Source organism: Chiloscyllium plagiosum, unplaced genomic scaffold (assembly GCF_037043375.1).
Source record: "Chiloscyllium plagiosum isolate Xiang-an unplaced genomic scaffold, Cpla_swu_hap1 HiC_scaffold_26, whole genome shotgun sequence".
NCBI lineage: Eukaryota > Metazoa > Chordata > Chondrichthyes > Orectolobiformes > Hemiscylliidae > Chiloscyllium > Chiloscyllium plagiosum.
The window spans coordinates 51,407,066-51,422,410 of NW_028270164.1; the positions used below are offsets into that span (position 1 = coordinate 51,407,066).

General features: G+C 45.6%; 1 protein-coding gene across 3 annotated transcripts in view; it reads right to left on the reverse strand.

The window, feature by feature from the left end:
* Nucleotides 1–361: 361 nt before the first annotated feature.
* The window catches only part of LOC122563316 (sodium-coupled monocarboxylate transporter 1-like), a 143,022-nt gene continuing 128,038 nt past the window's right edge, over nt 362–15,345 (reverse strand). The window contains exons 13-15 of one of the 3 annotated variants that reach the window (XM_043717036.2): nt 10,316–10,419; nt 5,632–5,726; nt 362–1,853 (exon numbers count right to left, since the gene is read on the reverse strand). In XM_043717036.2, the coding sequence (XP_043572971.2) occupies nt 1,743–1,853; nt 5,632–5,726; nt 10,316–10,419 (310 nt within the window). In that variant the 3' untranslated portion in view covers nt 362–1,742. The remainder of the gene's footprint in view (nt 1,854–5,631; nt 5,727–10,315; nt 10,420–15,345) is intronic. The other 2 variants (XM_087973721.1, XM_043717037.2) reach the window with 2 other exon arrangements.

Here is a 15,345-nt window from a genome sequence, read left to right on the forward strand (position 1 = left end):
CAACTTTTGTTTACTTTCGCAAAAGAAGTAGCTTTGTCCAGTATGAAATATCATGTTTCAGATCCTACCTGTCATGCTGCTTGAGATTCAATCATTTCCAAGTCATCTTCTGACATCAATAGATATGAACTCACCTTAAATGCTGCGACCTGTGTACCAACATTTAGCTCATGCAAATGACCTGAACCCATTTTAACCCCATCCACTGCTTTTCTAAACCACAAAATAATGGATTTGAATATCTTTTTACACTTCAAATTCCTCCATTTCCTCATCGCACCCTCCCTCAACAGCACCCCACACCTTCATTACCACCTCACCCTACCTCAACAGTGTCTAATACCCTCATTTTGTCCTCACACTCAACAGTATCACACTTATTCTCTTAATCAACAACACCTCACACCCTCATTCTTTCCTTAACTTTCATCAACAACAGCTACACCCCCACTCCGGCTTCAACAATATCTAACAGCCTTATTTGTGGCTTTTTGTTAACTCTGCCCTTCCAGTCATTATTCCATCACCCTCTGACACTGCTTCCCAGAATTCCTCATGCTGTAAACTCTCATCCTGCATCAAGATTATTCTGAAGACCCTTTTTCTTGATATTGTCTTCACTGTACCAGTGCATTTCTTGTTCTTTTCCTCTATCTTGTTTGGTGCCAACATTTCCCACCACGCTCTGACTATTCCTGTAAGCATACCCTGTATCCCTTCTGATCAGAATCATTTTCTAATTTATGGCATGTTGGTGTGTTAGAGTTTGTATCAATCTAATTTGTGCAGTGTGAACTGGATTCATAATCTCACCACTTCTAATCTCTAGGAAGTGGCTTGATAGCACATGTATGAGTGGAAGAAAAAAATTGGTATACTTTTAATGCAATTATCAATTAAGTTACACTTTACAGTACATGAACATATTCTGTAATTCAATATAACATCAAGTAAGAAATGATGCTGAGAAAGATAGAATCTAGATAAACAGCTGGGTCGGTCTAACTTGAGAACAGAGTCAGTGGGGAATTTAGTGTGTTTGGGTGGAGAACAGGGTGGGTCTTGATGGGCACAGGGTGCAAATGGACAGAGAATAGGGTGGACGGGCAGCACAATGGGTTTGGATAGGGAGCGGGATGGTCCTTAATTTGTTACATTCTCAGCAGTAACTCTCATGAAGTCAAAGTATTGCTGGCAAATGTTGGACAAAGAGCTAGAAGCTGCACAAAGTTGTGCCAAATCTGATTAAAGTCACTCCAGAATGTAAAACTTGTCTGATTTGCAAATAACAGTCTACAGTCAATCCCCCCACTACCACCAAATATAGCATGTGGAATTTGGAATACAGTCACAGGTTCTGTTTGACTTTGTGATCTTGTCACAGTCACTTGGGGAAACAGACTGAGGGTTGTTAATGGGGGTAAAACATTAACACACTGACCCAAGCAATGCAGCCAGCATCAAAAGTTTTAAAAACACAGACATTAAAATGTTTAAAGCTTATTACCATAAAAACTGTTCAGAATAGTTTCTGCTAATTTGATTTGACTGGAAATGCAGTGAAAAAATAATTTCATTTACACTGCAGTTTGGGAAGAGGAATATTGGGAGGGGGGAGGGAAGAAATTTGTGATATTTCTAGCCCAGCAATCTTTTACACAGATATAAGCCATTGTGTTAGACATCTCCACAGCCTGATGACTTGCTCACTGTACTTCTATTGAAGAAAGCCCACATGTTAATTATACGTTTGTTGTGAATTCCAGATTTTGTTTGTCAGAATCAGGCTCCTGGTCGCTGACTGTATCCTTCCTGTCAGCTATTGCTTCCAGCTCCTCCTTGTCAATTGTGTTCTGTGGGTACAGAAATGACAATGACTAAAGGAACAACTAGAGTCAATACAACACAGTTTCTTCTACTTCTGTGTATGGTAATATCTCTACCCTGCAAATATATATAGCCAGTAGCATCCTCAGGTTCTTCCCTCAAATGATCAACCGTTACGTCAGCATAACTGACTTTTATCAACAAAGTTTTGGTGACCACTTAAAACATACCATGGAAATACTTATTTTAGTTCAGCATTCTTATGATGCGGTCATAATGTCCCTACATTTGGACCAGGATGTCTGGGTTCAAGTCTTACCTGTTCAAGAGATATGTTACAACATGGCTGAGACAGGTTGATTACAGATCCCAGATTTTTCATGCCAATACAAAGAGACCTGCGGCTACAGGTGTATGCTGTCGTTCCTTGAAAGTAGAGTTGCAGGTAGATAGTAGTGAAGAAGGCATGTGGCACGCAGGCCTTCATTAATCAGAACACTGAATATGGTAGTTGAGAGATCATGTTGCAGCTGCACAGGGCATTAATGATGCCACTTTTAGAATACTGTGTACAGTTCTAGTCATCCTGCTATCGGAACAATGTTGTGAAAGGGGAGCGGATGCAGAAAAGATTTACAAGAATATTGCCAGGACTGGAGGGTTTGAGTTATAGGGAGAGTTTGGGGCTTTTTCCCCTTGGAGCATCGGAGGCTGAGGATGACCTTATAAGGATTTATAAAATCATGTGAGACTTTGATAGAGTGAACAGCCATGGTCTTTTCCTAGGGTGGGGAAGTCCAGAACCACGTGAGTATAGGTTTAAGGTAATGGGGGGTAAGATTTAAAAAGAATCTGAGGGATAACATTTTCATGCAGGGTGGTGTATGTATGGTACAAGCTGCCAGAGGAAGTGATGGAGGTTCATACAATTAAAACGTCTAAAAGGCATTTGGATGAGCACATGAATAAGAATGGTTTAGAGGGGGCAGAGGGATTTCCAATTCACACCAGTTCAGAATTCTGTGAGCAGTTGAAAACCATTCCCAGTGCTAGTTTTCCAAGTGATCCATTGGAGTTGAGATCTGCTGTCTCAGAGTGAGAGCTACTCAAAAATATTTAGAGAATAGTGACAAGATTGGAGAAGTTTGAACTTTTCTACCTAGAAATGACAGAGGATTCTTAGTAATTAGTGAAAAATTAACTATTATGTCTACTATAGCCAGAATACTGCTTCAAACTAAAATATTTCAATAGGATAATAAGAAATCAACTCAAATTGAGAATTATTTTTCTCGAGTGCAAAACGTGTAAAATGAACATTTGGGTGGAATTAGAGTCATAGAGCATAGCTGGCATAGCTGGGGAGATTTACTGAGGATATTAATCTTCAAGAATCTTTTTGAACACAGGAATGACTGGACAATTTTGCTTGAAAAGTCAATTGAACACACCAACAGCGGCAGTGTGCAGTTATTATTGTTGTCTGCTATGGGGAATGTTATAAAGTAGTTAGTAAATCACTCTATTCAATAGTCTGTTCACTGTTTGAAACATTATCTACAATCTACATTCCCAGTTCTTCAACTGAACGTCACTCCAGACTATGGAGTAAAGGCCTATTCCAGATCATAAGGGGCACAGTTACGTGAAACCAGTGACACTAAACACAAGAGAATTTGTAATTTGGTCCAAAACGTGCATCAATGCACAAACCACAGTTGAAACAGTATTGTCATTCTCATGTATAAATCCTCAAGACCATAAGATGTAGAAGGAGAAGTAAGTCACTCAGCCCACTGAGTCTGCTTTGCTGTTCTGAGATCATGGCTGATTTAATAATCCTCAAATCCACCTTCCCACTTTATTACCGTAACACTTGATTCCCTTACTGATTAAATATCTGTTTTCAACCATGAGTATACATTTAATGACCCAGCCTCTACAGCTCTCTGTGGTAATGAAATCCATAGATTCTCTCAGGAGAAGAAATTCGTCCTCATCTGTCTTAAACAGGTGATGCCTTAATGTAAAATTATGCCCTCTGATCCCATACTCATTCACCAGGGGAAATACTCTCACCACATCTACACTGTCTAAATTCCTAAGATTCTTAGCATTTTCAATAAGGTTTCATTCTTTTACACTGTAATGAATATAAGCCCAACCTACTCAACTTCTCCTTGTAAGAAAATTCTACCATATTTGTTATTAATGTTTTTCGTAATCTACTCTAATCTACACTAATGTGGGCATCTCTGGCTGGGTCAGCATTTATTGCCCATCTCTTGCCTTTGAGAAGGAGTGTTGACGAGCTGCCTTCTTTACCTACTGCAATGCATGTGCTGCAGGTGGACCCAGAGCAGACTTCCAGGATTATAACCCAGCAACAGTGAAAGAATGCCAATATATTTACAGTTCTGGATGGTGTGTTGCTTGACCTGAAACCTGCAGTTGGTGGCGTTCGCATGAATTGGCTGTCCTTGTCCTCTTAAATGGTAGTGGTTCTGGTCGAGAGTGTGGTGCTAGAAAAGCACAGCAGGTCAGGCAGCATTCTCGGATGCTGCCTGTGCTTTTCTAGCACCACACTCTCAACTCTGATCTCCTGCATTTGCAGTCCTCACTTTCTCCCAGTAATGGTCCTAGGTTTGGAAGATGCTATCTAACTGGCCTTAGTGAATTTCTGAAGTGCATCTTGTAGATGATATACATGTTTGCTACTGAGCATCAGTGGTGGTTACTTTGTCCTTCATAGGGTTCAAGCTTCTTGAATGTTGCTTGAGTTGCAATTATCTCGGCCAGTGGGGATTAATCCATCACGTTTCTGACCTGTGCCTTGCAGATAATGGGCAGGCTTTGGAGAGTCAGGAGATGAGTTTTCGTTCCAGGATTCCTAGCATCTGACCTGCTCTCGTAACCAATGTAATTTTTTTTTAGATTAGATTAGATTACTTTACAGTGTGGAAACAGGCCCTTCGGCCCAACAAGTGCACACCGACCCGCCGAAGCGCAACACACCCAGACCCATTCCCCTACATTTACCCCTGCACCTAACATTATGGGCAATTTAGCACGGCCAATTCACCTGACCTGCACATTTTTGGACTGTGGGAGGAAACCGGAGTACCCGGAGGAAACCCACGCAGACACGGGGAGAATGTGCAAACTCCAGACAGTCAGTCGCCTGAGGCGGGAATTGAACCCGGGTCTCTGGCGCTGTGAGGCAGCAGTGCTAACCACTGTGCCACCGTGCCGCCCACCGTATGGCTAGTCTAGTTTCTGCTCAACCTATTGAACCTTCTCTGATCTGCCTCCAATCCCTTAGATGAGGGGACCAAAACTATTCACAGTATTCTAGTTGTGATCAAGTGCCTAGCACTATTTAGCAAGACCTCCATATTTTTATTTTCCATTCCCTTTGAAATATAGACTAACATTTCATTTGACTTCCCTATTACCTGCTGAACTTGGATGTGATTTTTGTGACTTATGTCACAAACTCCCAAATCTCTAGGCTGCAGCTTTCTATTACTTCCCAGCTTCCCACATTATATTCTATCTGCCAAGATTCTCCTGCACACAACAAGTCTGTATGCCATCATTTGCCTTCCCACCTATTTTTGTGTCCACCACAAACTTGGATTTCCTCATTCAAGTTATTAATATGTATTGCAAACAACTGCAGCCCTAGCACTGATCTCTGGGACACTCCACATGTTCCAGGTGCCTACCTAAAATTGCCCCCTTTATCCTAACTCTCTTTCTTAGCTAGCCCATCCTTTATCTCTTCTAATCATTGTTGAGTACCTCTGAATGAACACTTCTGTTGACATAGATGTTGTAGCATAGCGAATCCTTGTAAGTCATCAGGAGCTTCTTGTCCACCACATTCTTCTTCCCTCCTGTGGGAATTAGTAGTGGATTCAGTGCACATCAATCACATGATAAGAACAACATCTCTGAAAACCTACTGAGATTGGAGAAATGCGAGTGATGTCAGGAGCAAACATCTGATCACAATCACCATCACTAGTGGAGACCAAACAGGGCCTATGGCCATACTAATCTCAAAATGACTAATCTCGGATGCTAAGCAAACTCAGGTCTGGTTAGTACCTGGCTGGGAAACTGCCTGGGAACACCAGGTGCAGTAGGCTTTAGAAGGATCTTGTGGTGCTGTGGTAATGTCCCTACCTCAGAGACAGGAGGCCAGGGTTCAAGTCACACCTGCTCCAGAGGTGTGTGGTCACATTTTTGAAGGGTTTAATTAGAAAATATGTCGAGGCCAAAGGAGGGTTCTTGTGGTACAGTGGTAAATGTCCTTTTAGCATACAGCACCATCTTGACAACAAAACTTTCACAACGTTTGAAGTGTAAAGTCAGCCACAAGAATTGTGCTGTGATGGTCTCCCAGCCAATATAGAAAATGCATCGGCCAACACTTTGATTTTTTAATGAAATTACAGCTTCAGTTAAACTAAGTTTACATTTTCAAAAAGTCTCAGAAAATTCAGTCAATTTCAATTTATGAAGATTAAAATAACCCTGACACAAAAGCAAAATTCAGTAGATACTGAATATCTGTGATGTAAACAGAAAATAGTGGAAATCCTCCGCATCAGCTTACATCATCTATCTAGCAAGAAACAAAATTAACATTTCAGATCAAAAGCTTGTAGATTTGAAATTGACTTTTGCTCAATGTCAGTAACTAGCTTGTCCTCCACTGCATTGTTGGAGGAAACTCTAACTTGTGCTTTGTTTCGTCAGCAATACTTCGTGTCAATGTTGGAAACTGAAATGTGGACCACAAACTAATTTTTATGGGTATTCTGCTGCAAAGTGTGGTCTCACAATCACATTCCTGTGGGGATTAGCCGCAATGTGGTTCCTAACCTAATGCTCACTACAATCTATTGCAAAGTATAGTTCCCCAATCTCATTCCCCTGGCGAACTGGCACAAAGTATAGATCCACAAAGCTCATTCCCATAGAGATCAGCTACACAGTGCAGATCCCCAACCTTTTCCCTGAGGGGTCTGGTGCAAAATGTGGATTCCCAATCTTGTTCCCATGGGGATCTAGTGCAAAGTGTGGATCTACAGTCTCATTCCCAGAGGGATCAGCTGCAGCATAGGTTCCCAAAGTAATTCTCATAGAATCTGCCACAAAAATCTGGATTCCTAACCTAATTTCTGTTGGAATCTCCTGTGAAGTGTGGATGCTCAAAATTCATTCTCCTTCAGGATAGCAGCTCATATTTGGAAATGGCTGTGTAGCAGAACATCCTCTTGGCACCATCTTATTGGTTCTTGGAAATTGATGCTGAAAATGTGTTGCTGGAAAAGTGCAGCAGGTCAGGCAGGATCCAAGGAACAGGAGAATCGACGTTTCGGGCATAAGCCCTTCTTCAGGAATGAGGAAAGTGTGTCCAGCAGGCCAAGATAAAAGGTAGGGAGGAGGGACTTGGGGGAGGGGCGTTGGAATTGCGATAGGTGGAGGGAGGTCAAGGTGAGGGTGATAGGCCGGAGTGGGGTGGGGGTGGAGAGGTCAGGAAGAAGATTGCAGGTTAGGAAGGTGGTGCTGAGTTCGAGGGATTTGACTGAGACAAGGTGGGGGGAGGGGAAATGAGGAAACTGGAAAAATCTGAGTTCATCCCTTGTGGTTGGAGGGTTCCCAGGCGGATGATGAGGCGCTCTTCCTCCAACCGTCGTGTTGCCAGGGACCTGCATATCCTTGGTGGAGTGGGAGTGGGAGGGGGAGTTAAAGTGTTGGGCTATGGGGTGGTTGGGTTGGTTGGTCCGGGTGTCCCAGAGGTGTTCTCTGAAACGTTCCGCAAGTAGGCGGCCTGTCTCCCCAATATAGAGGAGGCCACATCGAGTGCAGCGGATGCAATAGATGATGTGTGTGGAGGTGCAGGTGAATTTGTGGCGGATATGGAAGTGTCTCTTGGGGCCTTGGAGGGAAGTAAGGGGGGAGGTGTGGGCCCAAGTTTTGCATTTCTTGCGGTTGCAGGGGAAGGTGCCGGGAGTGGAGGTTGGGTTAGTGGGGGGTGTGGACCTGACGAGGGAGTCACGGAGGGAGTGTACCCTCTGACAACCTCTTCTCCCGCCTCCAACACACCCCATCCACCTGGACACCCCGTGCTGGCCTCTTACCTGCCCTCGATCTCTTCATAGCCACCAGCCGCCGCGACATTAACCGCCTCAACCTCTCCACCCCTCTCACCCTCGGAACGTGCAGCCCTCCACTCCCTCTGTTCCAACCCCAACCTCACTATCAAACCAGCAGACAAGGGAGGCGCGGTAGTAGTTTGGCGCACCGACCTTTACATCGCTGAGGCTATACGCCAGCTCGCGGACACCTCCTCCTACTGCCCCCTTGACCATGACCCCACCTTCCACCACCAAACCATCGTCTCCCAGACCATCCAGAACCTCATCACCTCAGGGGATCTCCCATCCACCGCCTCTAACCTCATAGTCCCACAACCCCGCACCGCCCGTTTCTACCTCCTGCCCAAAATCCATAAACCTGACTGCCCCGGCCGACCCATTGTCTCAGCCTGCTCCTGCCCCACCGAACTCATCTCGGCATACCTCGACACGGTCCTGTCCCCCTTAGTCCAAGAACTCCCCACCTACGTTCGGGACACCACCCATGCCCTCCACTCCTCCATGATTTTCGCTTCCCCGGTCCCCAACGCCTTATCTTCACCATGGACATCCAGTCCCTGTCCACCTCCATCCCCCATCATGAAGGACTTAACCCGCTTCTTCCTTTCCCGCCGTACCAACCAGTACCCTTCCACCGACACCCTCCTTCAACTGACTGAACTGGTCCTCACCCTGAACAACTTCTCTTTCTAATCCTCCCACTTCCTCCAAACCAAAGGAGTAGCCATGGGCACCCGCATGGGCCCCAGCTATACCTGCCTCTTCATAGGATATGTGGAACAGCTACACTGGCACCACCCCCACCTTTTCCTCCGCTACATCGATGACTGTATCGGTGCTGCCTCGTGCTCCCACGAGGAGGTTGAACAGTTAATCCACTTTACCAACCTTCCACCCCGACCTCAAATTCACCTGGACCGTCTCAGACTCCTCCCTCCCCTTCCTAGACCTTTCCATTTCTATCTCGGGTGACCGAATCAACACGGACATCTACTATAAACCGACCGACTCCCACAGCTACCTAGACTACACCTCCTCCCACTCTGCCCCCTGTAAAAACGCCATCCCATATTCCCAATTCCTTCACCTCCGCCGCATCTGCTCCCAGGAGGACCAGTTCCAAAACCGTACAACCCAGATGGCCTCCTTCTTTTAGGACCGCAATTTCCTGCCAGACGTAGTCGATGATGCCCTCCACCGCATCTCTTCCACTTCCCGCTCCTCCGCCCTTGAGCCCCGCCCCTCCAACCGCCACCAGGACAGAACCCCACTGGTCCTCACCTACCATCCACCAACCTCCATGTACAACGTATCATCCGCCGTCATTTCCGCCACCTCCAAACGGACCCCACCACCAGGGATATATTTCCCTCCCCTCCCCTATCAGCATTCCGAAAAGACCACTCCCTCCGTGACTCCCTCGTCAGGTCCACACTCCCCACCAACCCAACCTCCACTCCCGGCACCTTGCCCTGCAACCGCAAGAAATGCAAAACTTGGGCCCACACCTCCCCCCTTACTTCCCTCCAAGGCCCCAAGGGACACTTCCATATCCGCCACAAATTCACCTGCACCTCCACACACATCATCTATTGCATCCGCTGCACCCGATGTGGATTCCTCTATATTGGGGAGACGGGCTGCCTACTTGCGGAACGTTTCAGAGAACACCTCTGGGACACCCGGACCAACCAATCCAACCACCCCATAGCCCAACACTTTAACTCCCCTCCCACTCCACCAAGGACATGCAGATCCTTGGACTCCTCCATCGCCAGACCATGGCAACACGACGGTTGGAGGAAGAGCGCCTCATCTTCTGCCTGGGAACCCTCCAATCACAAGGGATGAACTCAGATTTCTCCAGTTTCCTCATTTCCCCTCCCCCCACCTCATCTCAGTCAAATCCCTCGAACTCAGCACCGCCTTCCTAACCTGCAATCTTCTTCCTGACCTCTCCGCCCCCACCCCACTCCAGCCTATCACCCTCACCTTGACCTCCCTCCACCTATCGCAATTCCAACGCCCCTCCCCCAAGTCCCTCCTCCCTACCTTTTATCTTAGCCTGCTGGACACACTTTCCTCATTCCTGAAGAAGGGCTTATGCCCGAAACGTCGATTCTCCTGTTCCTTGGATCCTGCCTGACCTGCTGCGCTTTTCCAGCAACACATTTTCAGCTCTGATCTCCAGCATCTGCAGTCCTCACTTTCTCCTCTTGGAAATTGATATCAATGTTTCTTTATGGCTCTTTAAAATACTGTCACCATCTCACCAGCCTATTTAGCCCTGATAAACTCACAGAGGAAGCACCCACCTGTCAGCAAACTGACTATGAGACCAACAACCATGACAGTCAGTGTACCGATTGGGCTCAAGTAAAGGTACGAGATTGAATACAAAGTGTCTGCGATTGCTGGCCTGAAATTGAAGATGAGAAGACAATTAAAGGTTGTCACTAAAATGTTTGGTAGTACAGAACTTAAACACTGCTCAGAGAAAACTACGAATTAAAGCTTTTCTGATGACTGTAAGACAAATAGCTTCAAATTATAATTTCTGTTTAGCAATATTTAAGATTGGTGTTGAAGTATGGCAAAGATCATATGGTGTTTTATTGTGAAATAGACTGTGTTGATAAAAGGGAACTTAGATTGAGGACTGTAATTGTTCATTTACTGATATCCCAAATCCTGAAGTTGGCTCAAGTCCCAGTCAGCCTGATGGTAGAGAAGCCCAACTTCTTGCTGCCTGTACGTTTGCTAAGTGTGGACATTTTCATCCTATAACACCGTCCATGACTAAATTAGTACTCTCAGTAGGTCAATTTTGGGAACTGGAAATGTCATTTGTGGAGTGAATTCTTCAGAAGTTCTAGGATCAAATATTATCTACCATCTTCAACATTCACTGCCTCACCAATGATATATAGTGACTGTTGTACCATGTGCACATTTCACCAATTTGCCAAGGCTCCTTGCTAAAGTATCTTCCAATTTGTGATCTCTTCCACCAAAAGAAAACAGCAGCAGATTCATAGAAAAATCAACTCCTGCACATTCCTCTTTAAAACACACTCCATCCTTACTTGGAACTATATTGCCATTCCTTCAGTGTCACTAGGTCAACATTCTGGAATTCCCTTCCCAATACCACTGTGGATGTCCCTACACCATCAACGTAAGACCATAAGATACAGGATCAGAATTAGGCCATTTGGTCCATCAAGTCTGCTCTGCTATTCAATCATGGCTGATAGGATTCTCAACTCCAACCTCCTTCTTTCTCCCCATCACTCTGACTAATCAAGAACCTATTTATCTCTGTTTTAAAGACACTCAATGACTTGGCCTCCACAGCCCTCTGCGGCAATGACTTCCACAGTTTCACTACCCTCTGGTTGAAGAAATTCCTCCTCATCTCAGTTCTAAAGGGCGTCTCTTCATTCTGAGGTTGTGCCCTCGGCTCCTGGTCTTTCTTATTCGTCGAAACATCTCCTTTATATCCAAGGACTCACAGTATTCTGTAACTTTCAATAAGATTCCCTCCTCATAATTCCAAACTCCATCAAGTACTGACCCAGAGTCCTCAAACACTCCTCATATAAGAAACCCTTCATTCCCAGGATTGTTCTGGTGAGCATCGTTGGTACTCCCTCCAAGGCTGGCACATAATTCCTTAGATACGGGTCCCAATGCTGCTCTCAGTATTCCAAAAGTGGTCTGACCAGAGCCTTACCCAGCCTTAGCAGTACATCCCTACTCTTGCATTCTAGCCCTCTTGAAATGATTGCCAACACTGCACTTGCCTAACAGACAATTAAAACATGCAGTTGACCTTAAGGGAATCCTGAACTCGGCCTCCGAAATCCCTTTGTGCTTCAGATGTTTGAAGCCCAGGATCACAGGTATCTCTGTGGTGTTCAACGTTCCACAGACAGCTGCTCTTGCTGTACCCTGAGATCCACACTCTGTGCCATGCGGTGTCACATACACACTCTCGACATTTCTCTCAAACAGCATTGCAACATGCTGGCTCAGGGCTGTACCACTGCGCAGTTCCACTTCAGCCTCTGGCCATTCACTGTGCTAATAAGAAACTTTTTCTTTTCCTTTCAGGCATCAAGGCTCACAAGATGCAACAACACAGGGATACTCATGGCCTTCTGGAACATTCCTTCCCTCTCCCTCCAACCGGTCCCACAACCCCGCCTCCTGTAGTGTATTCACAATGCCTTCTAACCTTCCGCTCTCCAATGCTGAACGTTCTGTACTCAGCAAAGGTCACAGCTTTATCCCCTGCATCCCCACCTTAATGACCTTTGGGCATGACAAAGAAAGAGTCCTCTCTTCTTTCCCTCAACATTTCCATTTCTATTTCTGGGATAGACCGGCCACTAATATCTACTATAAACCCACTGACTCCCACAGCTAACTGGATTATACATCCTCGCACCCTGTTTCCTGTAAAGACACCATCACATTCTCCCAGATCCTCCGTCTCCATTACATATGTTCTAATGAGGCCAACTTCGACAAGGGAGCCTCCGAAATGTCCACCATCTTCCTCAACTGGAAGATGGTCGGCAGGATCCTCAATCGGGTCCAACCCATCTCCCGCACTTCCACCCTCTTCTCCTCTCTTCCCTCCCTTGTCCTTACCTACTATCCCACCAGCACCCACATCCAGAAGATCATCAGCCGCCATTTCTGCCATCTCCAGCCTGGTGTCACCACCAGACACATATTCCCCTCCCCTCCCCTCCCTTGTCCACATTCTGCAGGGACCATTCCCTCTGGGAAACCCTGGCACACTCTTCCTTTACTCCCAACAAACCAACCGCCCCAGCCCCATGGCAACTTCCCCTGCAACCACCTAAGGTGTAACACCTGCCTATTTGCCTTCTCTCTTCTCAGTATCCAAGGGCCCAAGCATACCTTCCAGCTGAAGCAGCTCTTTACCTGCACTTCTCACAATCTAGTCTACTACATTCACTGCTCACAGTGGTCTCCTCTACATTGGGGAAACAAAGTGCATACTGGATGACTGCTTCACAGAACATCTCTGCTCTGCCTGCAGAACAGATCCTGAGCTTCCAGTCGCCTGCCACCTTAACACCCCACCCTGTTCCCTGACGTCTCAGCCTTGCTGTAGTGCTCCAGCAAAGCTCAGTGCAAGCTGGAAGAACAACATCTCATTTTCTGTTTGGGGACTGCGCAGCCCTCCAGACTTAATAATTTTAGGGCCTGAACTACCCCATGTCCTAGCCCCCTACCACACACACTATGCCTTATCACATAGTCTGCCATTACACACTACCTATTGTTAGCCACTAACAGTCTCCATTAACAACTATTTGCCCTACCAGCCACACTGTTATTGACTCCTTTGTCTGTCTAATGGTTCTTCTCTCTCTTTGGGCTCTATGCCTATGTGTTGTTTGTTCCTTCCCCTTCCCCCTGCCTTATCCTCTGCATATAAACGAATATTTTCCTAGCTACCATCAGTTCTGAGGAAGGGTCACAGGACCTAAAACATTAACTTTGATTTCTCTTCACAGATGTTGTCAGACCTGCTGAGCTTTTTCAGCAACTTCTCTTTCTGTTACCCACCTTCAGACCTTTCAGCTTCCCCTCTACTTCCTGACTCTCTTGAAGTTCGTCATTGCGACCCAATGTGCATTTCCTCCAAAGCTTGCCAGTTTTTCAATTATATCTCAAGAGGGAGGATCCATTTCCTCCCTTAGCTTACACAAATTTTACACTTCTATTGCTCTTTCAACACAATTAACAACCCATTTATATTTTGCACTGGGCTGCCGCACCACCTGTTCCCCTTGCTCCTCCTCCATCACTTTTAAACATATACAAAAAAAATTCTAAACCTCTTCAATTCTGAAGACGTCATACTGGATTCAAAACATGAACACTGTTTTTCTCTCTCCACAGATACTGGCATAGTTGCTGAGTTTCTCCAGAATGTTTTGTTTGTTTCAGATTTCCAGTATCCGCAGCATTTTCTTTTCTCCTCAATAATACTTACTTTCTCACTTGTCAGGCAATGCTATCCCCAATTTACTCTCAATTCAATCAACCTGGGTTTTGAAAGTTCTCTTAAGAATGTTATGAACAACCCTGTCACTTGCAGAAAATCCTTTTTCATTTCTAGTGCCTTGTCTTAAATGCAGGTCAGAACCTGCAGTTTCCTTCCCTTGCTTCATTTGCTAACACCACTCCCAAGTCAAATGTTGCCTTTCTTTCAAATTGACTTCAGACAAGCCCCAAACTTTGTCTTGCCTCAATCGGGCAGCACACAGGAAATTAAGCTCTGCTATCCCTGGAGTCATCACCAAAGTTAAAGATATCAAAGTACGCAAAATTCTCCAATTTACCTTTATTTTCAATCCAGGTTAACCATGACCATGGACTATGTTCCTGTATGCTGTGGTTCTGTTCGCCGAGCTGCAAGTTTTTGTTGCAAACGTTTCATCCCCTGTCTAGGTGACATCCTCAGTGCTTGGGAGCCTCCTGTGAAGCGCTTCTGTGGTGTTTCCTCCGGCATTTATAGTGGCCTGTCCCTGCCGCTTCCGGTTGTCAGTTTCAACTGTCCGCTGTAGTGGCCGGTATATTGGGTCCAGGTCGATGTGTTTGTTGATGGAGTTTGTGGATGAGTGCCATGCTTCTAGGAATTCCCTGGCTGTTCTTTGTTTCGCTTGTCCTATAATGGTAGTGTTGTCCCAGTCAAATTCATGTTGCTTGTCGTCTGCGTGTGTGGCTACTAGGGATAGCTGGTCGTGTCGTTTCGTGGCTAGTTGATGTTCGTGGATGCGGATCGTTAGCTGTCTTCCTGTTTGTCCTATATAGTGTTTTGTGCAGTCCTTGCATGGGATTTTGTACACTACATTAGTTTTGCTCATGCTGGGTATCGGGTCCTTCGTTTTGGTGAACCAACAGCCACTCTCAGACAACATCTCACCAAAACGAAGGACCCGATACCCAGCATGAGCAAAACTAATGTAGTGTACAAAACGTTTGCAACAAAAATAGACAATAGACAATAGACAATAGGTGCAGGAGTAGGCCATTCAGCCCTTCGAGCCTGCACCGCCATTCAATATAATCATGGCTGATCATTCCTAATCAGTATCCTGTTCCTGCCTTATCTCCATAACCCTTGATTCCACTATCTTTGAGAGCTCTATCAACTCCTTCTTAAATGAATCCAGAGAGTGGGCCTCCACTGCCCCCTGTGGCAGAGCATTCCACACAGCCACCACTCTCTGACTTCCAGCTTGGCGAACAGAACCACAACCACGAGCACCCGAGCTACAAATCTTCTCACAAACTT